This window comes from Hirundo rustica, chromosome Z (assembly GCF_015227805.2).
Source record: "Hirundo rustica isolate bHirRus1 chromosome Z, bHirRus1.pri.v3, whole genome shotgun sequence".
Classification (NCBI taxonomy): Eukaryota; Metazoa; Chordata; class Aves; order Passeriformes; family Hirundinidae; genus Hirundo; species Hirundo rustica.
The window spans coordinates 43056291-43083883 of NC_053488.1; the positions used below are offsets into that span (position 1 = coordinate 43056291).

A 27593-nucleotide genomic window follows, 5' to 3' on the forward strand; every position below is an offset into this window, starting at 1 on the left:
ATATATTAAGTAACTCTTAAAGAGTAACGGGTTCATTTCAAACGTGAGTTGTATTATAGTTGTGCACAATTTGGAAGACCAAACCAAAAGCAGGGTTGAAGTATATGCTGTGCCTGTGTGCTGTCATGGAAACAATTAAGTAACCTGTGAAGTTTGGTGAGGTAATGAGCCGCTGTAGTCTTTCCTCGAAAAGCTGATAGAGATGTCTGTCTCAAGTGCCGGCCTGTATGTGCCAGGCCTGGTTAGAGCAGGACTGTACAAGTGAAGCAAGCGCCCTCACTAAGAATCTTGCTGAGCTCTGCCTAAGTCACGCTTTTCTCCAGAACGTGACCATCGGAGTCGTGGGTGGTTGTCACCGGTGCACGCCTGCCTTTATTCCGCGCCGTCCCTTCTACGGGACAGGATCGGCCGCAGCCGTTGGCAGGGGGGCTCAGCCGGGCCCACGCCTCTGACTGCCGCTGCCGCGTCCCTGCCTACCGGGCCCGGTCGGCCGTTCCGGGCCCGCCGGGCGCGGCTGCACGCACACCGCCCGGGCCAGCCCGCTGCGTCATCGCGGCGCGCCCAGCGCCGGGCCGCGCGGCGGGAGAGGGGCCGCGCCCCCCGCGCCATGTCGGCCGAGAGGCGGCTGCGCTCGGGCCGCGGCGGCGAGGTAAGGGCGGCGGCAGCACCTGCAGTCCCCTGCCCCCTTCCCGGCGCGGAGTCGCTCTGCGGGAGCCGCCCGGGGCGGGAGTTGCGGTTGGATCGCTTCGGACCGCGCCTCGGTGCCGCTCCCCGCCCCGGGGGCCGCTCACTAGCCCGGGCCGCGCGCGCCGGCTGCCCGTACACCTCCCTGGGCAGGGTGACTCCCACCGCACCTTGGATCAGCCTTTGGTTCAGGACTGGGGGAAAAGTCTTTCTGGAAGGTCAAAATCGGGGGGGAGGGGTCGCTCAGATTGGAGCGCAGCGAGTCGGTTCCCACCACTTGGAATGGGGTACTACAGACATCCAGTGAGCTCAAGTGTTGAGACCTTTTCTCATTCAGAGTGGAGAGTCTGCTGCTGCAAGAACAGATAGACATCCCAGACATTGTAAGGCTTGGTGCCCAGATTCTAACCAGTAGTAGTAGTAGTAGTAGTGTTACGTGCGTGGACCAATCACCTGGTCACGTTCTTAGTGATCAGGCTACAGTCTCACTGTTGCTTCCTGCATGTTTTGATGAAATGGCAGTAAATAGTTCGACTCTCATTTCATTGTACTTCCATATATACATATCCTGTTTAAGTCGATGGTAATTCAGAACAAATGGAAAAATTGTCTTAATAAATTTGCTTTGTGCTGGAAACAAGAAGGCTATAAAATGAGGTGTTCCTTTCAGACAGACTGCCTTAAAATACAGATGTGCACAGTCATTGTTACATACTTTCAGAGTTTGATTAACAGTAGTGATAGTATATTTATAAATTTTAATTCGTGCTGTTCAAATATGAAGGATCAATTAATATATTTGCACTTACTGCATCTTGTTTTAAGCAGGCTTCTGTTCTTTACATAACTGACCTTTGTGAGTGTTTCATGATAAATGAGGGTATTAAGTGACTTTATAGAGCAGTCAGATGTCCTTGGTTTTGTTTTCACTTTATTTCTCCATTTGCTTTTGGTGAGCTTTGTTGTTTTGCATGTTGGAAGAGGGCAAACTAACACTTACCAATGACAGTTAAGCTCCTGAGACTGAGTGTTTTTCACTTAATAACATTAATCTCCAAATGCATGTAGCCAAAAAACGTTTTGTTTCTCAGGGCATCAAGTTGTCAGCAGAGGTCAAACCATTTGTTCCAAAGCATGCGGCGGTAACTGTGGCATGGTCAGAACCCTCAGAAGCATGTGTCTTTCCTAGGTACTTAACTACATGCTACCCATTTGTTCAGGAACCACCTTTGGATAAGTATGTATATTTTCTGAATCTTATTTCTTGGGGGATTTTAACCTTCTGGTTTTGGACATTCAGTACTCTTAAAAGTCAAGGTTCCAATACATTATTAGTGCAACTGTAGAAATGCTTCTGCATTACCTTTGTGATTTAGTTTTTTACATTTATGTTCTGTGGGCATATACCAGGTACCTTGTCTTTTGCTCACAAGCACCTGTATTGTTACAGAGCCTAAGGAGGATTTGGTGGTCTGTAATGATTGGTCTGCTTTTTGTGTGTTTTGGAAGGAGCTAAATCCAGTCCTTGGATGAAAGAATGGTTGTGTTGCAACCAGGCTGAGGTAGATGCAGTTGTAGACAAGGAAAAAGATTCTTCAAAAAGTTTCGCATCCTGTAAAATATTTAGTATATGGGGCTTCTCCTGGATCTCCTCTCCACAACCTCTGCGTCTCAAGAAAAGCAGTTTTGCTAAAACTGCTACAGGTTTCTGAAAGTTTTGATGTTTTTCTGTTAGAGCCCAGGAACAGTATTTGTGGTAGACTTATAAAAGTATTTTTTTAACCAGAGCAAACCAGAAAAAAGCCTACATAGTGGGATAGGTAATAACTGAGTCTCGGAAGAATCTGATGATGCTACATAGTTTTCACTATGCTTCTCAGAACCCAAAGCATTGGATTGATTATACAATTACTGCAAAGTTACAGGCATTTCTTTAAAAATTCAGAGCATTAGTCAACACAATCATTGTAGGCCATCATTTTGTCCTACAGGAAATCTTAGTATTTTCAACCTATTTTCATTTGTACTAGAAATTTAACATTGAGGTGAGTATGGCCTGTTCTATGCATTAGAGAAAGCCCACAGCATTAGCAATAAATCAATTACTATCAAAAAAACCCTGACCCAGACAACAGTAGTCTTCCAATTAGTGTTTTGCCTTGTTGGGACTGAGACATAGTTATATTTGAGTCTCATATGGTATACTTCCTCTTCTTGTGTAAACTGATTATAAGCATTGTTTTGACTACATTCTGTCAGCATTGCAGCAGGTGGTATAAAGTCACCCCAGGACAGTGTATTATCTAAAGTCTTTTGTGCTGATAGGAAGGTTTCTCTGTCATTATCTACACAAAATTCTGAGGTTGGCAGCTTCATGTAAAATACCTTCAAAAACTGAATGCAACTTTCTGAAGCTGAGAAATTTCTATTCTCCCTAATCAAATCTGGACTTTATATGTTTTTTGGACAAAGCATAGAAGAAAATTGAAAGAATTTTTGAGCATACATTTGAAGGAAAGAGGCATGCCCCAGTCATGTTGTGTTTTCATACATTCTGATGGTTACATGCAGGTCAGTTAATTATTATTTTATAATTCTACACTGTATTTCATACATGTTTTATACTCCATAAAATGTTATACTCCCATTTCATTCTTGTTATTTTAAGACAGATTTTAATGCTTGTTTTTTTGCAGTCAAGTATGTTAATCATGTCATGTCCTTACACTGTGCTTTTGGTTTGTTTCACAAGAAAAAGCTTACTGAAAATAAGCACGAAGAATCTCAGTAGTCTTAAACAGGCATGGGAACTATAGCAGACTAGCTTTGAAACTTGGAAATGGATAATGTGCGTTTTAAGGTATTTGCTTAACAACACATTTTCTCAAAACAAAATTAATTTGTTTTAAATAAGTCTGTAGCAGTGAGTAAATACTTAATTGAAATAACATGGAATAGTTTTCTTCTGAAATAGAGTTTTCTTGTTAAACAAATTCTTTAGACAAGGAATATGTTTGTCTAGGCAACAAGTAGGTGCTGAAGACTTTCCCCAGGATGACTTTAATTTCTTTCTCAATATCCATCACATAGTGTTCTGGGAGATCCTGCCTTCCGTGAATACTCCAGCTGCTCTTACTCACCTGATGTTGTTGCAAATGTGTATCCAGTAGCTGGCTCACAGTGTCAGTCTAACAACTCAACACACTGTAATGGTTCAGGAATAGGCAGTGAATCTGCTGAGCAAACATATCCAGTCAGACAAGAAAATAAGAGTCTTTCAAAGGTGAGCAAATCTGTGTTTTTAAAAAAATTAATACTAAATTCTTACTTTAAATCAATCTTTATAAATGTTTAGTTCATACTTTCAAAGTGAATCATCACTCTTCCTTCTTGTAGTGATCATGAATGGCATTTAAAGAGGATAGTAGTGTAGTGTGCCTAGCTTCAGAAAACCAAAAAGTTAATGGAATTCTACACTTCAGATTAATGCAATTTTTCCAGCAGAGTTTTTAGAACATGAGGGGAATTTTTTTTTTTTTTTTTCCTCAGGAAAAAAGCATCTGAATGGGGAGGGAGGGGAAAGGACATTCATTTATGAACGGTGCTTTCTTTTTTCATTCTTTGGGAGAAGGGCTTTTTTTTTTTTTTAAAGCCCAGTGGCAGCTTCCATTAACCTGACTTAGGACAGACCTGGTGTCTCTAATCATCTGTTTGATAAGTGATGAAACCACTTTTGCTGTTGAAGGATTTCTAAGACTTATTGCAGGTTGAAGACAATCCACAAGAAGGGAGGAACTTGTAGTGCTGGGGAGAGGAAAGAAAGCTTCATGTTAGAAATGTACTCTTTTTTTCAGTCAGAAGTAAAACTGATATTCTATAAACATCCTCAGTCATTTTTGTGTCTGTCTGTTTGGGGATAAATTTCTTGAAACTTGTGATATGTTTTCAAACAAAAGTAGACAAACCTCTCAAAATACAAAAAGGAAAAAAACTCTAATGTATTATAAACTCATTTTCCTCTTTGGTTAGACATTGCGTTTCTTAGGTTTGTATGGCTGCTTTGGTTTTCAGCAGTTTCATCTGATCTGTTCTGCAGTGACATCCTTCTGGTGGACCTTACTCCCTAGGCAGAGACCTGGTGACTTCACTGTGGTCAAGCCTTTGTAGAGTTGTAAGACTAGGTCCTAAGCATGCATTACTAAACATAAGGTAATAAAGTCTAGACACCTAAAATTAGTAGTTTTCTTGCTGAAAGGAGAATTAAGTGCTGAAGCCGTCTGGGGAGAGGATGACCTCAGCATCAGCACAAGTGATGTAGTACGAAGAAGCTTAGTCAAGCTTCTGGGAGGAGTTCTGTGATCTTTGTACTGGCCTTGTACTGTTTTTATAGTCTGTCATTTTTCCCTATCATACGTATTTTTTGTGAACTTCATAGAAGGAAGTGATTGATCTTTGCAGCTTTGCATTAATTAGATCATGTGTCCTAACGCTTTAAAAATTTTCCTTTGGAGATCAAGAAATGCCTTGCCCTCCCACCTAAGAAAACAATTTTGCTGCCAAATATACTTTGAATTTAGTCCAGCATCCGGTAATCACAGTTTAGCCATTCATCTAGGCTGGTATAGTATAGTTTGCATAGATGCAAACCTAGTGCTTGTTCCTTGCTTGCTGATTCCTAAGCCCAGCTCTGCCAAACAGTGCTTTGTGGAAGAATTGTAAGATTTTCACAACTGTGCAGTGTGGGTGAGTGCGTGTCCTTTACAGGGATCATGTAGATGTGTCTTCTCTAGCTACTTTACTCCAAGGTTTTTGCATGTTGTGACATCAGTCTTAAAAGTTTACCCATAATATGTAATTAGTCAAAAGATTGCATGCTTGTAAGATTTTACCCCTGTTCTGGAAGAAACTTTGTTTTAGAAAATCAGGCTGGATGGTTTAATACCAAGCAATTTTAAACTATTGGAAATGCTGTGATTAATGAGATCACAAGAATGCAGTTGTCTAGAAGCATATGTATATATTCATCTTACTTGCACTATGGTATATGCTAAAAATGGCACAGGGAGCAAGGTAGATGAAATTAAATAGCGTATCTCTAAATGGCAGTTCCTAATTTTATTGGTTGCTTGTGGTTAACTGTAACTGTTTGGTTTATATTAACTTGATGGTCCAACTACAGATACAGAGGTGGTTAACTGTAACTCATGGTACACTTGCTAGCTTTACAGAGTTTCAGTAAAACTTGCTAAACATGTCACAAATACTTGCAGCAGAGGAGATCAAAAGAAGGTGAGAAAAAACTGGACAAGAAAAAGCATGATGGAGGTGAAGCTTCTGTCAAAATTGTGAACAGGACTTCATTCCAGGCTTCTACGCACAGCAGAGAGTCTGTGAAGCCAGGTACGAACATGTTGCTTATAAGTACATGGAATAGGTGCGGAATGGGTATCTTTGCAATATGCTGCAGTTTGTGCCTATGTTTCTAAATCTAGAATAGTTAAGGAAAAAGATACCTTTTCTGTGTGACTCTTGAGAAGGAATGTTGACCTGTCTTTTCCTGATGGAACAAATTTATGTAAACTGATAAAAAAATTCCTAAAACGAGCATCTGAATTTTTAGTTGCTTGTTCAGTCAGTGTGTTTTCATGTTGATTATAACTCCTAGGTGTTTTTATTTAATATGAGCTGTGCATAGCAGCAATCTTCGTGACAATCCCTGTAGTTAACTAGTGTACTGTAAAATGTACCTAGAAGTGATCACAAGCAAGTTTAATTCCTTAGACTTTACATGCTTTATTTAGACAGGTTCAATAAAACTACAAACAAGAAGTCAACTGAAACTGCGAAACCAGAGTCTTGTCCTGTACCCACATTTGAAACTAGCTTTCTGAACTTCCACAAGTCACAGAGTTTGGAAAGCAGTGAAATACTGAATGAGCACCATAAAGGTACACCGGTAAGTTTAGTGGAAAGTAACACTGTCCTTAGTCAACCTCACATCTCTTCTGCTGAACACCAAGGATAGCCCATGCTATCTGCAATCCGTCTTGCAGAACTTGTAAAAATAAAGCTTGTCAAAAGTACAGGCGTTACTAATGCAAGTATTTTGCATTCAGTATGGCAGTTTAAGACTTACTTAAGTGCCTTGCAAGCAAGAAGGTTCAGAGCTAGAGGTTTTAGGGCTCTTCTAGGTGGTGGTGTCAGTGCTTGCTGTCTCCTACTCTTATTGTTCTTTCCTTGTCTGTGCTGCCCATAGGTAGAGGAAAGCCAGGTGACACCAGAACATAAATACGTACTGGTATGGACTGGATTGTCTGTACAGACTACCGGCATATGTTCATGTACTTAGCAGCTTACTGTTTTCTTTTTCATCTGGAAATAATAAGTAAGCAGTTGCTTATCCAATAGTTTCAACACACACACAAAAAAGTCTGCATTGTTGTACTAAATTGTTTTCTGCTAAAGGTTATAAATAACAAAGTGAATTCCAGAAGGAGAAAAAAAATTGTTGAACATTATTCTTTATTTCTTTGGCTCCCTGTTTGTTAATAAGTAAAATACTGAAGTTTTCAGCAGTGTATCACATATATTGAATCAAAGTTTTTGGTAGTTATTAATGATTAATAGGTCTGAAGGATCCAAACAAAATATTATTTCTGATGCTTCTCAGTGGAAAATTAATTAAAAAAAACCTTTCTACTAACCCTTCGGTGCCATTTTTCATTATTTGTTTGAGTTTGATGATAGAATTTGTTTTTAGCATACATGAAGCATCAGAATATTTTCTTGTTTGTTGTTAGATTATTGTTTAGATGCTTTTGTAAAATATAAGAAGGCATAATCTTGATTGTATACCAGTGAAGAGACACCTTCTCAAATTTTGTAATACCATAGGGCTGAAATGATGGTTCTACTAAGACAAGCAACAGAAAGGCTGAAAAGGTCCCTGTGCCCTTATCTGTACATGGGTTGAGGATTTTTTAGTTTGTGGTGATTTATTTGGTTTAGCTGTGTTTAGGTCAGTGATTTTAATAATTTTATGATACCTGATCATCTGTTTTGCAGGAAGATACTTCTACAAAAAGCAAAGCTTTGCCAAAAGCTTCAGATGAAGCAGGAGACAATTTATATCCCTCTTCACTTGATGGTAGGGGTAAGTTTTCCAAACAAAACTTATTTACCTGCATTTTTAACTGCTTGTATCTCAGCAGTTTGGAAAACTAAAGTGTTCTGAGGAGCTGTTGATGTGTAAAGTACAAAAAGAATTCAGGAGCAAGCTTGCTATAAAAGAAAAAAAACCCAAACAAAAATAACGAGGTATCACTTTCTTTGAAATGAGGTGACCACTTTTTGCTCATTCTTGTTCATATATTTCATCAGCTGGGATTTTAGAATTGAAGAATTATTTAGTTTGGAAGAGATCATAACCCTAACACCGTCAAGTCCCCCACTAAACCGTGTCCTTAAGTGTCAGGTCTCTGCTTGTTTTAAATATCTCTAGGAGCAGTGAATCAACTACTACATGGGGCTGCCTGTCCAGTGCTTGATAACATTTTTGGTGAAGAATTTTTTCCTAATGTCCAGTCTAAAACTGCCTTGATGCAACTTGAGGCCATTTCATCTTGTCCTATCTCTTGTTACCTGAGAGCAGAGGTCAAACCCCACCTGGCTACACGCTCCTTTCAGGTAGTTGTGGAGAGTGATAAGGTCTCCCCTGAGCCTCTTTTTCTCCAGGATAAACAACCCCAGTTCCCTGAGCTTCTCCATACAGGACTTGGACTCCAGGGTCTTCACCAGCTCTGTTGCCCTTCTCTGGACATGCACCATCACCTCAAGGTCCTTCAATTTACTACACCTCAGTGTAGTGAGGGGCCCAGAACTGTACACAATCGAAGTGTGGCCTCACCAGTGCTGGGAATAGGGAGACAATCACTGCCCTGATCCTGCTGGCCACACTATTGCTGATACAGGCCAGGATGCCATCAGCCTTCTTGAGCACCTGGGTGCACTCTGGCTCATGTTCAGCTGCATCCTCAGGTTCTTTTCCTTTGGGCAGCTTTCCTGCTGCTCTTCCCTAAGAGCTCTTCCTTGTAGCACTGCATGAGATTATTGTGACAATCTGAAGGACAGAACCTACTATTTCAGCTTGCTGAACCTCGTCTAACTGGTCTCAGCCCATCAATCCAGCCTGTCCCTATCCCTCTGCAGCGTCTTCCTACTTTCCAACGGATAACACTCCTGCCTGGTTTGGTGTCATCTGTGAACCCGTTGACTTGATCCTGGTCACTGATAGATTACACAGGACTGACACCAATACTGAGCAGAGGGGAAAATAAAGAAAATCAGCTCCAATATTGAGTCCCATTTCGTTGTATCACTGATGCTCAAGGGAAAATATTTCCATACTTGCCTCTCATATTGTTTCAGGTGAGAAAAGGAGCATGTATTGTTTATTGGAAGTCTGTTGAGTCATATGCAGATTTTTTCCAAGAATAAATGAGATACAGATATTTGATTAGTCTTTATGTGCAGATTTGTTTTAAATAGCTGGCACCCCAGAGTTTAGTATATACCTAAATTTTTTTCTGTGCCCTGTTACTTCTGTTAAGAGAACCATGATGCTGAAACACTTCTCCTTTTTTATGTTTGTTCATTTTGTTTGGGAATTTGTGGGGGAAGAGGGGCTTTGGGTGCTTTTTTTGTTTACCTGTTGTCTGGCTGTGGGGATGAAGAGCTTTTTTGTTGTTTGTTTTAATTGCCACAAGCTGTCACATGTGAAAAGAATTCTGATGATCAGGACTCTTTCTTGGAGGCATCACTTACATTAAGATTAAATTGAGTGCCTCTCACTGGATTTCTGTGCATGCACAGACATGCACCAGGCTGAACAGTTTGGTCCTTATCTTCCCATTGACTTCAGTAAGGATTCAGAAAGGACAGGTTAATCTGCTGAAATGCCTTGAAGGGCCTTCTAAAAATAAAATTATTCCAGAACTTTAAAAGCCATCTTTAAATGGTTTTAGTTAAATACTGTTGTCAATTCCTGTTCCTGAGAAAAAAAGTAGCAGTTTCTGGTGGATTGACTGTGGCAGGCAGTCAGACTCACACACAGCTATTCTTTGGCTCTCCCTTCTCAGCGGGACAGGCAAAGAAAATAAGATAAAAAAGCTTGTGAACCAAAATAAGGATACAGGAGAGTCCTTGCTTGATTGCTTGCCAGGCAAAAAATACTCAACTTGATGAAGATTGACAGTTCATTGACAATTAAAATAGGGTCAGATTGTGAGAAGCAAACACAAAACTAAACCCACTTTCCTCCATACCTCTCTTCTTCCTAATATCGCCTCCCTGTCCTGAGTGATAGAGAGAAACAGGGGCCACTCTGCCACTTCTTTCTCTGCAGGGTTGCAGGGGCGCAGCTACCTCACCATGGTCTGCACCAGAGGCTGTAGGGGGACCTCTGTTCTGGTACCTGAGCACCTCCTCCGCCTCCTGCACTGATCTTGTTGTCTTCTGGGCTGCTGCATTCATGGTTTTTCCTATCATTCTGCCTTCCAACTCCTGCATGTGTTTTTCACTCTTCCTTAACATAGGCACCATCAGCATGGTTGATGGGCCAGCTGAAGCTGGTGATGGGTCTGCGTTGGAGCTGTCTGGGGCTGACCATGTCCATTTCTTCACAGCAGCTACTGCAAAATCCCTCGCTACCAAAATTTAGCCATCTAAACCCGTTATGCTATTTTACTGTTCGAGGGAAGTTTTTCTCATTCTTAGGAAATTCTAGATTCTATATTTGCTTTGTGTCAGGAATTTTTACATAATTAATTATGTCTTTCAAAATACTGATAGACACTTCGTTGGTGACGTTCATGTATGCTGAGACACAGTAGGAGGTATTTCAGCTACTACATATGCCTGTAACACCAGAAAGTTTTCAGAAAATTAAAAAGTAATTTGATGTGGCCTTGTGCATGAAAGCTAGGAGAAATATTAAAGGAATTTTTTATATAAACATAGATTTTTCAGTATTTTGAAGATGAACGTGGGAGTATGGAGTTAGTATGATACAGTACAGATTTCCAAATGCCAATTAATTGTGTTTATGTATATAGTGTTGTATGGTGGTTCTTTAGAGAGACCCAGATGAGTGTCGATGGCAAAAGGCAGAGAGTCTGCTCTTTCCGGGGGAGGGAATCACGGCTTTATTTGGGTTCCAGCCCCTTGAGCTCCTTTAGGTCCTTCCCCGTCCCCGTTCGCTGGTGAAAGAGTGCACACCGCTCTCTCTCAGGTTATTTACCCAGGGGGCAGGGCCGAGAGGCAGGGACAAGCCACTGCCCAATCAGGGACAAGGTGGGTGTGGAACAGAGCTGGATTACATTCCAGTGTGGGAGGATGGGCGGGGTGGAGCAGGGACAAACCACGTGATACAGTTTCCATGGGGAACAGGGGCTACAGAGGAAAACGTTACGAAACCCAATATAAAAATGAAACACAATATAAACCCAATTAATGCACTACAGCAGTGTTGGGCAGTATATGGAGTAGATAAAATTCAGAAAAGCTTGCTGGAGAAATAAAATGTGTGTCTTATTCCAGTCCTTCCTCAGAAAGAATATGACTCTGCTTTATTTGCTAGGCCTTGACTGATTAATTACCGATCCTTTTTCTTTTGAGTATTTGCGAACTATTTTTGAGACATCTTTGTGTTTACTTTTTTCCCAGTGTCATTTCCTGAAGCACCTGCAGATGGCTCTGCTCAGCCACATGTGTCTTGGGCCGTGATACTTTCGCAGCCCCCAAAGAAAATTGTTTCATCACCAGAATCTGAAGGTCTTTCCAGAGGGAAGGGGAAGCAGGAGAGTGAACCAAAGGTACTTGAGAATTCTCTGCTCTCAACTACTACCTGTCACTGTGTTTGTGTCTATTACCATTTTTTCCCTGGGCTCTGTACAGTCTGCACTTCTTTTAAGAGATGGTAAGAAGTCAGCTTGTTCTTAATAGAATTTTTCTTGTTATGGAAAAGAATCACAGGATATCAAAAAGACAGTCTATTTCAGGAATAAGAACTTTCAGCCTAGAAGCTGGATTTTTTTCAAATTCCTGACCCTCACAATGAGGCATGAAACGTGGAACTCTTGCCTTATTTGGCTTAATATTTCCTAATTAAATCCCGGTAGTCCCAGTATATTCTGATAATAATGCAGGATGCTGCAACTGAAGAATTCTTGCTGTAGCTATCAATCTCTAAGAGATACTGAATTTTCCTTGTCTGCTTCATGTTCCAGCCTGGATTGGTTATGATACCATTTAGTAGCATAAGGCTAGTCGCTTGCATATATTTTGGGAGGTGACACTGAAAAATAGTAGTTTTTAAAGGTCATGCCTCATGGTCTTTTGTAGCAGTCAGGAACAAAAGATATTGCGAGTGAAACTGAACCTGAAGAAGGGTCAGAAAAGAAGAAAAAAAAGAAGAAAAAGAAGAAAAAACTAAAGTCACGCACTGACATAGAAAGACCTCAGAGTGATTCTAACATAGTACAGCAACCACCGAAGATTGAGGTAAACTGAAGAAGTTTTTGTTGCTGCTCTTTTTTAAAGTGTTATGAGTGTATTAGAAGACGAAATATTAACACAGCTTTGTACAAATTTAAGTTCAAATTGTATTTGTGGAGAATGTTAGTACAGTTTGGTTGTTTTTTCAATTGAGGTGTCTGTCAGAGGTTACTAGTAGGAAACTGTTGTAGTTTTTAAATTAACACATGTTTGGTGAGCACAATTTCTCAAATTAGAAATCTTCTGTAGCAATTGTTGCTTGGGGTACAGGGAATATACTGGGTACTGCAAGGTGCCATGGTTTTAAAGACTGTGGTACAGTATTACAATTCTAGTTGTCTTACTTGCTGAAAGCAATTTCTGTGTAACACAGTTGACAGTGCTTACATTTCTACTTTTCATTTAAGTTTCCTTCCAAATTCATGTAATTGTAACAGGCATATTAGTATTTTGATAATTCTCTATATCAGTATTGCAAAGGCCTGAGCCTCTCTCACTTAGAGGAGTGTTGTCTGGTATATGGTTGAAAAGTGCTTCACTGAAGGCCTAATATTGTACAGCATGTGTATGTGTTGATTTACATGTTTGAGCTAGTGTAGATAATACTCAACCTCTGAAATGGCAGCATAAAGAAGCTTTCCTGGCTGGCTTCTGTTCTGTACATTTTAGTGCAGAAGATGAAGCAGAAGTGTGTCTGCATGGTTTCATTTTGTGGTTCCTTGTCAAGGAATGGCACTGTAGGGTTTGGTAAGGCTTATTCTCAGAAGAGGGCTCTATGGGAAAGGCACAGCTGCAGGCTGGATGGTTGGAAGCCTGTCGAGGGGTGAGAGGCAGTCAGGTGTGAGGAGCGAGTCAGTTGGAAGTGCAGCTGGAGTGATGTGTGGGCAGCGTATGAGAAGAAAGGTGATTGGATGGTAGAACCTGTGGATAGTGTATGAAGCAGAAACGTGACTGGGTGGAGAGATGTGTGGGCAGTATATGAGCAGAAAGGTGATTGGATGGTAGAACTGCAGCTGGGCCAGCCAATGGGTGCCTTCCTTCTGTTAAGTTCTGTTAGGTCTCAGTTTGGTTTCAGTCATGTCAGGTAGAGATTAAAGATATATAAAGGGTGTGACTTCTACAATAACCCAGTCTCCTTTGGATGCATAAGGACTCAGTGTCGCTTTGTTATGTGGCACAAGAAATTAGTACTAACAGACGTCGTTGTTACAGAATTATGGGTAAAATCAAAGATCTGCTAGTTCTTTCTTCAGGAGAATATCCCTGGTTTTTCTATATATTACCATAAATGCTGTATGCTATGAATGGACATTGTCTAAACTGGAACAGAATGGCAAAAGTCATGGAAAGTGGCAGAATGGTAGTGGGACTATTGAAGTCTAAATTTGAAAAAAATTGCATAGAACCATGGAACAAGACACACGTTGCAGTGAAATCTGTGATGTGGATGCAGCATTGGTTTGGCAGTGAAGGAAAGCTTTCTGACCCTGCTGGTTTGCTGGGAATGCTTATGATGTCCGCATCAGTTTGAAGAACGGGTGAGATGCTTGTATGAATCTCTTGTAATAATAAATCACAAAGAGATGACACACATGGAGCTTCTGGGCACTCCAGGGGTTTAAGGAGGTTCTGTTTATGTGCAGCAGCTCAACAGAACAGTATATTGGATTGCTCTCTAGTTTTATAAAGGTCAGTCATTTATAGACACTGCTAGTAAGCGTAAATGGATACATCTGGAGAAAACCAGTCCTGTCTTTTCATACACATTGGTATGTCCTGACCTCGATATCATCCTTGAAGCTGCTATTGATAATCCGGTCATTGCTAGTAGTACTGGTCAGACATGTAAATGGTGCTGGGAATTACTAGGAAAATAAAAAAGAAAATAGATTATGACAGTACATCATTTCAAGGCACATCTGGTCTAAATATAGTGTGGATTTTGTTTTCTTACACTCCCCTCATTCCTTAAAAAATACACATATTTGAACTAAAAAAGATAGACAAAAGGCTCCAAAAATAATCAAAGGTATGAAGCAATTTCTCTGGGAGGCAAGACTGAACAAAATTAGGACTTCTCAGTATGTAAAAGAGATGGCTAAATGGGGATATAGCAGTGACAAGAAAATAAAAAGGAAATTACTTGACCTTTCTTATAATGTTTGATGTTCTTACAGATGGTAAGAACAAATACAGGGCGATGTTACCTCTTGCTGCATTTTAATTATTCAGTTTGCTACAGCATGTTGCAAATGACAGAAATCTATTTGCATTTCAGAAGCAATTGGACAGACTTATTTAAATCTTCTAAGCGAAAAGAGTGTATTTGTGAAATATTTTTTCACTTCCTTGCAGTTGCTTTTTGGCTTACTTGCACGCTTCTTTAAAATTATTTCATTGGTTGAAGTGTGTCAGTCCTTGTGCTAGGGCTTCCTAGCTTGAATGTTTAAATGAAGCCTTTCAGGCTGGAAAACATCTTGGTGTGTTCAGTGGTACTGTGTCACAGCTAAAAAGGCCTCTCAGAAACTGGGGGGAGAAGCAAAAACCTCGCTGGTGGATTGGAATCATTATGATGGAGACAGTGGGTATAGGGTGATGAGTATAGGGCAAACTTCAGCCTAACTACAGTGGATCCTCTGCTAATAAAACTTACTCTTGTGTGTAAGCCATAATCATTTGAGAAATTTCTGTGTTTATTTCTGTACTCTAGTACATACTGCTTGTTTTATTCTTCATCACTCACGGTTAAGGCAGAATTGCACAGCTGGAGGCTGTACTGGAAGAAGAGGGAAGTTGTTTGCAAGGCTTTTAAATAATTTGAAAAACATTCCTTTAGGAGCGGTTTACCTCTAATGATTTCTATCAGCTGACAACCGTAACAAGCAGCTTTTCTATTACATTTCTGTTACAAGCTGTTTCAGCCCTGAATTAGCTGTTGCATGGAAGATTTAAGCATTGTTACATTTGTCATAGGTGGTGGCATTACCCTTGGCTTCTGAATTTTTGTACAGTGAAACAAATTATGATGAATGTTTGAAGCAAGATGAAAATTGCTGGGAGTGTAGGAAAAAGATTTGGAAATATGGACGTGGTCTTATGAAATCATCATCTGCTTTGTTTGTTTAGGATGTTGAGGAGTTTCCTCATCTGGCAGCTGCTTCTGATAGGAGAAACAGGGTGGGACCTCAGAAACCATCTTTTACTTCTGCAGTCAGAAAGCAGCCTGAAGTAAGTAATCTTGTGATGCTAGTGAGTCAAATGTCAACTATGAGTCCAAGTTGTTTGGGGGTTTTGATTTTTTTTTTACATGAGTAAAGTAAATCTCAGGAATTAATTTGGAAATGCATTCAATATGCGAATGAATCCTAAGTGTAAATCACAGCCCCTTAGATTTATAGATGTAAGTGGCATATAACCCCTCAAAGTTTACATACACTGTAGACACGTGATCATTAGGCCATTCATATGCCCATAACAATATTTGAAAATGAAGCTTCCTTGCTAGTTTTTTCTTGCAAATCTGAAAAAAACCCCCCATGAATGTGATCAGGTAGTATAGCAGCCAATAAATGGTCACCGTCCTAGAAGGTCACGTATGGTCTTCCCAGAGCCTTCTCTTTTCCAGCTCAACAACCTCAACTCTCTCCACCTTTTATCATAAGAGAGGTGTTCCAGCCCTCTGACTATTTCTGTGGCCCTCCTGTGGACCTGCTGTAGCATGTCCATGTCTTTCTTGTGCTGGGGATCCCAAAACTGGACACAGTACTCCAGGAAGGGGGACACAAGAGCAGAGTAGAGAGAGAGAATCACTCCTCTCAATTTATGGGCCATGCTTCTTTATACACAGCCCAGGACACGTTTGGCTTTCTGGGCTGGGAGTGCCCGTGGCTGGGTCATGTCCAGCCTCTCACCCACCAGCACCCCCAAGTCCTTCTCCCCAGGGCTGCTCTTGATCTGTTCATCCTCCAGCCTCTGCTGGTACTGGGGATTGCCTCAATGCAGGTGCAGCACCTTGCACTTGGCCTTGCTGAACTTCATGAGTATCACACAAGCACACCTCTCAAGCCTGTCTAGAATGGCATCCGTCATTCTGGATGGCATCCCTTCCCTGAAGCATACTATTCGGCTTGGTGTCATTCATAGACATGCTGAAGGTGCCATTGGTTTGAATTTAATATCATCTTCACCCTTTTCCCTGTCTTGTTTTTAAATATTTTTTCTTCCTCCCTCCCACGTTTTGTCTTTACATTTCTAAGAACCATCTCTCTGAAGAGCCTTGTGACAGTCTGTCTCCCTCTCTTGATGAAAATCCCAAGGTGGATGGGTTGTTAGGGAAACAAGCTTCATCTTCTGTATTAGAAAGAAAGAAAACTCAGGTAAGTGAATTAGTGTTTGAAGAGAAGTTCACAACTCGAAATGGACAAACAAAATGATCCTATTTAAATATAAGAGTAAGTCCATGCTCATCTGGGATTCCGCATTCATACTTAGAGAAAAGTCCTCTTGATAGAAAAAGGTCCTCTTGATAGAAGCAATCAGTAGGAATAATTGCCATCCTCTGAGGTTTGATACAGTGTTTAGGGAAAAATACAAACTTTTCATTAATATCTGTGGGTTTCAGATGTCAGGAATTTTTCTTTCACCTGTTTTAGTTGATCATGGCATAAATCCAGTTCTAAACTGGTTGTCATAAGGAACTGGGAACCTCCTAAAGGTGGTTCTGATAGAATAGGAACCAAGGAGATCCCCTTACTTTGGGGGAGAAAGGAGAAATAAAGAGCAACAGGTGAGGTCAGGAAGTAGTTCTTTGTTGGTGAGTAGCTTCTAACACAGCTCTGATGCAAGGTGAGATCCCATTTGAAGACTGAGGAGGTCATGTTCTGTAACCCTGTTGTAACAGAAATTACAATTAATTGATTCTCCCAGATAAGTCTTCCAAAAGTGCCAAATCTGGCAGTCATTTTCTTTGCATGTTTTGCTGTGGTGCTTTGTTTATTCAGTCTTCCCCACACTATTCATTTGTAGTCCTTTTATTTTCTGCATCATTAAATATGGATCGTGGCTTTTGCCTTCTCTTCAAAACAGGGAGAAAGATGAGTGCTTATGAGGAGGTGCAAAGATGATGTCCTCTCTTTATAGTGAGACATTGGAGATAATGATTTATGTGTGTTGCAGTCACATACCCTGAAAGAATCTCAGTAGTTTTTCTATACTTTTAAGAAAACTTTAAATTCTGATGAGCCTTTTATTTCTTTCAAGGATAAATGACAGTCTGAGAAAGCGGGACCCTGATATTGACGACTTTATACTTTTATGCTTTGTTGCTGTAGCTTTTTTAAAAGTTTCCTGAACGGTTTCTGATTTTTTATATTTTTGGACATTAAAATTGATGTTTATTTGAAGATAATTGAGTTACATTAAAGAACAGAAGTATTGTGGATAAATATGTTAAAATGAGTGTATTGCACCATAAAATATAATGGTCTTTGCATTTTGAAGCGGCGGGTGTTTCTAACTGGTGCTGAACTTGCTCAGGAAACATCCAGGAGCAGTGGTAAAAAGAGTCAAATTCCAGTGCAGTTGGATTTGGGTGGAATGCTTGCAGTCTTGGAGCAGAAGCAGCAAACAGAGAAGTCAAAACCATCTCCTAAACCTGTGATATTTTCAGGTATTGGTAACTATGAAATTACTTTTTTTCACCTTAAGCTGTTTTTAAGTATTCAGACATTAAATGTAGTCTGATTTCTGATCCTCTGGTGATCTCTGTGCAGGCAAGTTCACCAGATACAAGAGAAAATGAAGGTTCTTCAAAAAGAAATTTAAAAAGCATGGCAGTCTGATTGGCTTGATGGATGACTTATGGAAAGAAATATATTAAGGACACTGATCTATGAAAGAGTGCCTTGTATTTATACAAGTGATTGAAATGTTGCTTTGACAGAAATACCGATGTTTGTGGAGGTTTTTGCTCTTCCTTAAGTATGTGTGTTATTGTTCTGATCTGAACAGGCAGGAAGGGGCTGCACAGTAACAAAGACTTTCTTAATCTCCTCTGATGTTAGAAATCATGGAGCTGAGGCTTGATTGAAAAAGCTCCTTTTCAAGCACAGAGGTTATACGAGACTCAGGCAGCCTAAGCCGAAGGATGAGTTCCGCCATACCTCTTAATTGTGAAATAATTGATATTAACAAAATGCTAGGTTTTGTTAATGGAGAGGATCTTTGAGTTCTTTATGATGTGTAACCAGGAAGCAGAAAAAAAAAGCTCATTGCCTTTCTCATTATAGGTCAAAATTTAATTTTGATAATGCTGGTGTAGTGTATTTTGCAAAAGGAACCATGATATTTGCTAGCATTCAATGACAGTAAAATTTCTCTTATTTCAGCAAAGATTTTTTTAGAGGTTATTTCAGAAGGAGATCTAATCACAAGAGATTTCATCTCACAATACTTAATGTGAAAGCTGAGATTTTAAATACAAAGCTCAAGATGCTAGGCGTCGATGAGATTTTCCTTCACTAAGCTGAGAGAACTTGTAAGACGGTTTTCAAAAATACTTTTTTTTCAGTTGATCTCATTTTATTTTCATTTGGGTCAATCAGGCTTAGTCCTGCAGAGGTGCTAATAACCAGTTTTGTTTCTATAAAATTATACAGTGCATGGATTGATTAGTAGATGATGGGCCATAATGGGTCAAAATACCTGTTTTCTAATACTAAGTTTCCTATGTCTGAATCTGCTGCAGGAGAGGAATTGATGTGTCATATTTGTATCCTGGAAGCATAAAGCAGATGTTACCTTAGCTTTATACTTTTTTAATGTTCAGTACACCATTGCTTTGGTGTGTACCAAAGTACAACTTTAGTTTGTGAAGTGGCATTGTGCTGACCTCTGTTACCAAAAAGAGGACAGTTAACAAGATCGGAAAGGAGTGTGACCACAGATGGTTGGTTTTACTCCACTTACTACTTTGCATGATAGATAATACTGGTAAAACCATTAGGTTTAGGAACATGAAAACTGTGAACTTCAAATGGTGATGTGCACATGAAGAAACTATGTATCTGTAAGGTGCATGTTTTTGCTGCAAATCCAGCTTCAATTTTTTTAAGCCACCTGTGCTGTGCATTCTTGGCAGTGTTCTCAGTTTGGCTTTGATACACAGTGCCAAAAAAGAAACATCAAGTGTAGCAGTTTTATGATGTAAACTGTTTACTGTAAGAGTACCTCATGTGGGAGGATCTGCATATAAATACTGTGGAAGCAGTAAATGAAGATGGCTTAAGCTGCCAGAATATTTGCATGTATTTATTGGAGAGAGGTTGCCTGAGTCACAGAGGGAGATGTCAAGCTGGTTCTACTGATACTTAGTCATCCTCTCCATTGACTTGCTAATATAACTGCTTTATATTGCAGGTAACTGAAGTTTGACAAAGCACTCTACAGGGCAGTTCCTACTAATAGTGAGGGAGAGTAGTTTGTTTGATATGAGGTCATGGTATGGAAGATCCAGGTTTAGTCATTTGTCCAATTATTTAAAGCTTCTGTGCTCTAAACACTCTGAAAAAATGCAAGTAAAGTGGACATCTTCAGCGAGCTTTGCAGGTTAAGTAAAAGAGGCTTAGCAGTAGCTTTGAATTACTCATGACCCATTTGCAAGTGAACTTCATCCAGCTTCATTAAGGTGTAACAAAAGGTAGGCGTAAGTGCTTAAGTTTATTTACAGCAAATAAATCTAAAATCTGTAATACTGCTACTCTGTATTTATCTTAATCCAGTATTGAATCTGTGGAGGAGGAAATGCCACTACCATGAAACACTGAAATTCCTGAAGGTTTACCAAGCTAACATTGTGTGGTGTTGAGGGTAGCTTGGACTGCAGTGTTTGGACAAATTCTGCCTTTGAGACAGAGATTGTGATTCCAGGGATGTAATAGAAGTAAAGGACACAGCCGTTTTTTGTGAGGAGTATCTTTTAAAAATAACATTGTTCAAAGATACAGGATTGCCTATAAATTTTCTTAATAACAACACAACACAATTTTAATATGTGTACACCAGTCTTAAACTTGAAACTGGATTCTAGCTCAAGTATTCGTTTTAGTTGTCTGATGTGGATTTCTTCTTAAATCTCAGTTGGTGGTGCCATACCATTGCTATCTAAAGACCCTGCTACAGCCACCAGAAGTCATCGTTTAAACCAAGGAAAGATGCCTCATAATCCATTGGATTCCAGTGCTCCTTTAGTGAAGAAAGGGAAACAGAGAGAAGTACCTAAAGCAAAGAGACCAACACCTCTTAAAAAGGTCGGGGTTTTTTTTACCTTAAATAGTACAACTATAGGGTAATTAATATTACTCTGGGAGTCTGTTAAGCCCTCTCATATGGAGATCTGCATCTTACTGTCCACTTGTCTGAATTCATTTTTAGCTTTGCTTAGTTTCAAAGAGGAGAGGGGTAGAAGAGGGTAGTCTTGCTAAATGGCATATACAAATTCCCAAAAACCACACTTTCTCCCTTGAATCAATTGATAGCTGATAAAGTGTCTCTACAAAAGTGTCCACACATCATTGCTGCAGGGGGACATGCAAAGAACTATTACTTGGTTTGGCAAAGATGACCTTATTTCAGAGCTGGGGAGAATGGGTCAAACAGAGGTCATATTTACTGTTTCTATGTTCTTCCAAGCCAGAAGTGCAGCTGATTCTGCAGCAATAGGTGTTAAGTCCAGTTGTTGATTTCTGGTTTATCTTCCCTCTTTGCCCATTCACATTGCTTCCTGTCACATCTTCTGCATAGAGGATTTTTTTTACTTTAGTTCTGCCCTTGTAGTTTATCCCTAGTAAATATTTTCTCCACCCATAGACTGGTAATCAAGGTAAAAGTCCTCTTCTGTTTAAATTTATGAATTATCTTTCCTTCTTTTTCTTAAGTAGAAAGAAAAGGTGGTAAACTTCAGATGCTAATGTTGAACCTCTTTATAAATGGTTCTTGTGTAAATATGTGGTAAGAGTAATGTTTTGTTATCTGCTTGACATCAAATTGGTTTGGTTTTCATATATATTTTTAGATTATTCTGAAAGAAAGAGAACAAAGAAAACAGCAGCACCTGTTAGAACAGAAAGGAGCAACAAAAGATGAAGATAACATTTGTCAGAAAGCAGGAAATGTTACTGAAAACGCAACACTTCTACAGGATAGTCAAGCAGGTATCTTTTGAGAGAACCTGTAATATGGTATGTAGCTGGAAATTTGAGCACATTTAGTGCTTTAGAAAATAAGTACGAAATACTGCCACATGAAGTCTGCAGCCTCAGTTTTCTGAGATCACCTCAGGCTTATCTTGACTGTCAAGTGGGCTAAAGCTGAAGGTCAGTAATAAGGATTCTGATTGCTGTTCCACACTTCTATACCTCTTGGTTTTAGGTATGTTGTAAGGAGAGCTCCCACCTACCTCTGGCAATTAATGAGGTTTGGGATGAGAAAAAAACTTTATAAGATCTACCACAGACTGTTCTAATACTAAAGTAGTGACTCTTTCATACATGCTTGACAGATGAATCTCTTCACAATGCTTTTTGGGCTGTCTTTTCATTGAAATACCTTGATTTACATTATAGTTGTTCCAGTAATACAAGTTGCTGAAGGTTTTCCTGAGCAAAAGGGGATCAAGGAATCTGAAGAAGATTCTGTGACTTCAAAGCAGCTAACTGCCACTCTTCCAAAAATCCACAGCAGGAATTTTAGAGAGTAAGTACTGATGGCTCACTTTGCACGGTACCAAAAATATGACATTTTTCAAACAAGGTAATTCAGGGTAACTGGAGTTTAGACTGAAGGCTCTAAATTTTTTTCTTTCAGTCTTTCTGTAGGCTGATACACAAAGAAGTTACAAACTTAGTGTGTTTCGTGATTTTCACTTGAAAATGCATGTTCCTTGAAGGAAAAAAAACCACATTTGCTAGAGGCTAAGGGGGTAAAAGAAGCTGCTGTAAAAAAATTTTATTTTAAATAACGGGGTAAGAGATTAAATAAGGTGTGCTATTTATTTCTTAAATAATATTTTTAGTTGTAGTTTGATTTTCTACTGCCAAACCAAATGGCAAAAGTGTAAAGAAACCAGATTACATTTTCACGTTGTGGCTGGGCAAAGAATAAGGGTAAAATACTTCTGAGTTATTGTGTGCAAACAGTTTCAGCTAAATGCTTAAGATGATGTGTATACACATTTCTTCATAAAAAAGAAATAGTAATTACCATATGTGAAGAGGTCAGAGATCCAGTCATGAGAGCTTGAAACAGTTTCTTGAGGAAAGCAGTGTTTTTAGATCTCCTTCCATAAAGCAAATCCACCACTGGCAGGTTTTTTGCAGTTCATGTCATAGTAATACAACCATTCCTGCTGTGTTAACTCTTAGTTTAATTTGTAATTGCAATAAAAATTGCTCAATTTGTGTCTGTGCAACAGTGTTTTCCTGAGAACACAGTTTGGGTTGAATATGTGAAGGACAACTCAGTTTACAGGATGTAGAGCATTCAGCGAAGTTTGGATTATTTTCTTTAGATTAGGTTTTTTAGTGTTCCAGTAGATCTGTCTTCAAGACTTAGTGAAATCAATAGGAAATAGTAAGTAAAAATTCTTGTAATCTAAATTTGGAAATAATTGTATCTCTAAGATTCAGGATAAATATTGTGATCTCATTATATTACGTGAATTTGCCACTGGCAGATTTTTCTGCTGACAATGCAGAATGACAACTAATGATACATCTTTAGTTTTTCTCTTTGAAACCCTTCTTCACCCAAAAGTTCCCTTTGTAAAAGTGGGGTGGGGTGAAATAATTTTTAACTCTGATCTTCCACAGAGTGTACTAGAAGGGTGAATTACATTGGTTTGTATCCTTTCCTTAGGAACAACACAAAGCCATAGTCGGATAAGTGACAAAGGATGACAGACATTAATGTAGGGAGGAGAAATTTGATCCAGTTTTCCATGTTTGTTATGCATAGCCTTGATCTTACATAAATAAATTAGAATTTTGTACTTTGGTTGCTGTACTTTCATTTATATACATCAAAATAAACGCCCACAGAAAAATGCTTCAGTAAAATAAGATATGCACATACCTATTTCTTGGGGTAAAATATATATCTATATATCTGTTGATATATAGATTTATTGTATATATGTATTTTTAATATCATTTGATTATGAAACCAGGTAACAAAAGGAACGAAACTTCCTCTAAAATTCTCATGAAAAGAAATACTAGGTAAATTTTTGTTTTTGTGTATATAACAAGTGTGTTTGGAGTGGAAACAGAAAAAAATACAAAGACATAGAATAGAATTTAACAGGTATATTTAATGTATTACATATTTAAATGTTACATATTCGTAATTTTAGTGAATCTAACTATTTGTTTGCTTCTTTCTTCCAGTTACTGCAGCCAAGTACTTAGTAAAGAAGTTGACAGTTGTGTGACAGATCTCTTAAAAGAGCTCGTTCGTTTCCAAGATCGCTTGTATCAGAAAGACCCAGTAAAGGCCAAGATAAAACGCAGGCTTGTTATGGGTCTTAGAGAAGTTCTGAAACATCTGAAGCTGAAAAAACTGAAGTGTGTCATCATCTCTCCTAACTGTGAAAAGATTCAGTCAAAGGGTAAGTAAGTTCTTAACAAAAAAAAAGTCTGTTTAATAAAGGAAATGCAAAAAGAGAAGGTTCAGTATATTGACAGCAGTATTATTGTTGGAGGAATTTATTTGAGTATCCTTTGAAATCAGCCATATAAAGTTCCCCTCCTTGCTCAGATTGTTTACTGCTGTGCAGCTGAACTGTGAGCTGAATCAAACTGTCTGGTGTGGGAGAAGATACCTGAGATTAGGGTCTCTTTAGTTACTGATCTGCTTTGCTGCTGCATAAGAAATTGCACTGCACAGCTGAGACCATCCAAAGGCTTCTGATACCAGCTCTGCCAACACAGAGTCCCACTGTATCAATCTCTTTTAGGACATGGAGTGACAATAAATCACTGGTGATAGTTTCCTAAAAGTTGTCATTATTAGCAATAATTTATTGTAATTGTTGTAATTATTATAATTTACATAATTCCTTAGCAGCTGGGTCTTTTTTGATACTAGATTAGACTGTACTACATATATAGTAAAACATGGAATAGTAGCAGTCTAAAATTAATGCTAACTAAGAAATAAGAAAAAATGTCAAGTTGTCCTTTAAAAACGGATATTCAACGCTATGGTTGTGGTCTCTGTTTTTTTTCCTATGAGGTGTCGTTTCAGAATGCACCTGTAATCTTGGGATATATTTTTGCCATGTGATAACAGTATGGTTCTTTAGCTCCAGTCAGCCTGACTGTATTGTCTGCTCAGGTGGGCTGGACGAGACTCTACACAACATTATCGACTGTGCCTGTGAGCAGAATATCCCGTTTGTTTTTGCCCTTAATCGCAAGGCCCTGGGCCGCTGTGTGAATAAAGCAGTGCCTGTGAGTGTGGTGGGAATTTTCAGTTATGATGGAGCACAGGTAAGCTGAAATAAGTCATGTCATGTTTTTGTTCAGCTTCACTTTTTACTTGGAAGAGGAGATGAAAATACTGTGATCTTAAGGGGTTTTTTTGTTTTGCTTTTGCACACTTAACACTCTTCATCATAGGTCATATAGGTAACTTATATGAAAAACTGATTTTAGAAGTAGAGGCAGTCAGCACTGTTTAAAAAAATTACTCTTCTTGTCTCTTCCTGACATCCTCTTTATCTCCCTCGATTTTTTTTTTCCAAGAGTACTGCTGTTTTGATAAATGCTGATAAATGCTGTGGTTTTCATGTATTCATACATACTAAGATGCTCAACTTTTATATGTGAACCTTCACATTCTGAATAAGGAATATTCATTAGATTTTCAAGGAGATGTTAAAACTTACTGCGTGATTTAAACTGTGGTATTTTATATTGCCATAGGACCATTTTCATAGAATGGTACAGCTGACAACAGAGGCTAGGAAGGCCTACAAAGATATGATAGCAGCTTTAGAAGAAGAAGCTAAAGCAGGATTAAGAGAAACCCAACCCAACATCTTAACTCCTGAATCTGAAAAAAATGGCTTGTTAGAAACTTGTAAAACATCTTCCAAAGACTCAGATGAGGATGTACCAAATTACAGTAAGTATTTTTCTGTTTTCATTCATAGATTCATCACTCATCAATTCTGTGATTTTCACTGAAACAAATGACATCTGCTCTAGTCATTTGAAGGAGGGGGCAAATTCTTGGGTTTTTTTATAAATCATAAATCAGTTTTTGCTGAGAAGGTATTAAAGTTACTCTCTGAAATCCACAAATGGCAGGCATTGCTTTGGTCAGGGAGGTTTAGCAGAGCTCCTAATTATATTTCTATTTATTTAAAAAATCCTTTTAAGATTAATTGTAGATGTCCATACTCTATGACTATGGTAGACTTAACTTCTGTATTGAAGCCTATTTGAGATGCATGTTCCTGTCCACATACACTCATTCTTAGAAACATTTTCCTCCAGCTCTGTTCTTAAGTCAACAGACAGTGCAATGTATTGCAGATAGAAAGTTTTGAAAACTTAAGAGGTTTTTTTTTAAGTTGGAACCACCTTCAGGGTTAGCCTTTCTTGAGTAGGGTGTTGGACACAAGGAGCTCAGTGGATCCCCATCACTTGTAGGTTATTCTTTTGCACATCTGGTGTTGTGTAATGAAAAGGCCAGCATGCCTGTGTGTCAGCTTCTCTCAGCACTTACTTTGAAGGGGAAGTAAAAAATCAGGGTTGACTTTTCATTTTAAATTTTTCCTCAAGTATTATATGATAACATGTTGGTTGTGTGTTTTTGTTTGTTTGTTTTTTGTGTTTGTTTGTTTGTTTTGTTTTTTGGTTTTTTTTTTTTTTTGTTTGTTTGTTTGTTTGTTTTTGGTTTTTTCCCCAATATTCCCTAGTTAAAGTCTGGAAGAGAAAACTTGAAGAAGAATATAACCCATATGCTCTGGAGTTGGAAAAAAGTGCAACTGCTGACATGGCGATACTGAATTTGGAAGACCATTAGTAAATCCAGATCTAGCTCTATTGGGCTTTTAATTTTTTTCTGTTAGATCCCTAGGAAGAAGGTAGCAAAATAACATAATCTCAAGAAATATCTGAAGTTAGCTAAGCAAATTGTTCTGAATCCCTCCCTTGGAGCACATGAGGCACTGGTTAATGCTTTTATGTTCTGTATGTTTCTCTGATTATTATAGCAGATGACAGCACAAAATTGTTGTAGCCCCAAACCACTTGAACTGGCTTGACATACTTCAATACCTTTACAGACTAGCATTCATTTCTTGGGGTAGAATATACCAGAAGAACCTGACAGAAAAACAGTTTTCTTCTGGAAGAGATTGCTTGAGCCAGAAGGGGCTTAAAGGAGAGTTGTCCTTCATTTTTAACTCCTGTATAAAAACGTTCAGCTGTTGTTTGATTGTGGGTTTGTTCTTAGTTTTTCTTCTAAACAATGCTATCCATGTCACTGTGTTCTAGTCAGCAACAAGTTAATTTGGGGCAGGTAGCTTGATTTAAACTAATTAAGGAAAGCCATAATGACAGAGTTCCTAGTTAGCTCTTCTGTGTTGTCCTTTGGGGATCATACATCAGGTGTGAAGGAGATAGCACAGACTCCTAGGGTCTGAAATTCCTGAAGTGAATGTGCTCTGTTCAGACATTTTATAAATCTGATGTTTCTGCTGGTACTAAGAGTAGTTTTATCATAGATCCTGCTTTGAAGTTAGAGGATACTGTAGGACAGCAAATGTGCTAGCCTGCTTATCTGTACTGCTCCCTGCTGAGACACCTCATTCCTTCAGTTTGGGGTTGTGTTGGTATATACATCTATGAGTTTTTGAGCAATCTCAGTTTGTATCTAAACAGAAAAAAATTTATATCTTATATGAAATGAGATTTGTATCCTAGAAGAAATAAAATTTTGAAAACAAAATGTGCTTATAGTAGTGGTGGAGCACCTTAGTGGGAATGGCCTATAAAAACCCTGTTGAGGACAAGCATAAAGAAAGTTGGAGGGATGCACATACAACTTGTGTCAGCTTTTCTGAAAGGGGATACAGTGCCATGGGCTGCTCAGTATCGCTGTGGTGTGTCTGCAAGTGCTTCACCATACTGAACATTTGTAGTGCAATACTTTGGAAGCAGCTGCCTTGTGGTGATAGAAGTGATATAAAAAACTCTAAAATAATTTTGAAATGCAAACTATTTTGTAGAATATGAATTGTATAAAATCTGTTACAATATACTGATTCTATAAAGAATATTTGTGACTTA

The 27593-nt window shown here is 38.9% G+C and overlaps 2 protein-coding genes across 7 annotated transcripts in view; one reads left to right on the forward strand and one right to left on the reverse strand.

The window, feature by feature from the left end:
- The first annotated feature begins 575 nt into the window (after positions 1-575).
- SECISBP2 (SECIS binding protein 2) lies at positions 576-27203 on the forward strand. 6 transcript variants are annotated; one of them, XM_040090827.1, is made up of 18 exons: positions 582-649; positions 1776-1921; positions 3775-3967; positions 5955-6084; positions 6486-6640; positions 7750-7837; positions 11407-11555; positions 12085-12243; positions 15364-15465; positions 16494-16613; positions 17737-17905; positions 20374-20543; positions 21308-21446; positions 21858-21987; positions 23679-23899; positions 24628-24782; positions 25218-25419; positions 26219-27203. In XM_040090827.1, exons 1-18 carry the CDS (start codon positions 608-610, stop codon positions 26323-26325), a joined length of 2577 nt encoding a protein of 858 aa, XP_039946761.1. In that variant the 5' UTR covers positions 582-607; the 3' UTR covers positions 26326-27203. The 6 variants fall into 6 exon arrangements, with proteins under 6 accessions (XP_039946767.1, XP_039946761.1, XP_039946763.1 ...); XM_040090829.1 differs by having other exon boundaries at positions 17773-17905; XM_040090828.1 differs by having other exon boundaries at positions 5958-6084.
- Positions 17029-27593, reverse strand: part of SEMA4D (semaphorin 4D) — a 110684-nt gene continuing 100119 nt past the window's right edge. The window contains exon 20 of the mRNA XM_040090818.2: positions 17029-17125. Within this exon, the coding sequence (XP_039946752.1) occupies positions 17111-17125 (15 nt within the window). The 3' untranslated portion in view covers positions 17029-17110. The remainder of the gene's footprint in view (positions 17126-27593) is intronic.

Coding starts and splice junctions, on each gene's coding strand:
- SECISBP2 (XM_040090827.1), top strand. CDS start 608: ATGTCGGCCGAGAGGCGGCTGCGCTCGGGCCGCGGCGGCGAG. Junction 20,544..21,307: donor GACCAACACCTCTTAAAAAG/GTCGGGGTTTTT, acceptor ATATATTTTTAG/ATTATTCTGAAAGAAAGAGA. Junction 21,447..21,857: donor TCTACAGGATAGTCAAGCAG/GTATCTTTTGAG, acceptor TTTACATTATAG/TTGTTCCAGTAATACAAGTT.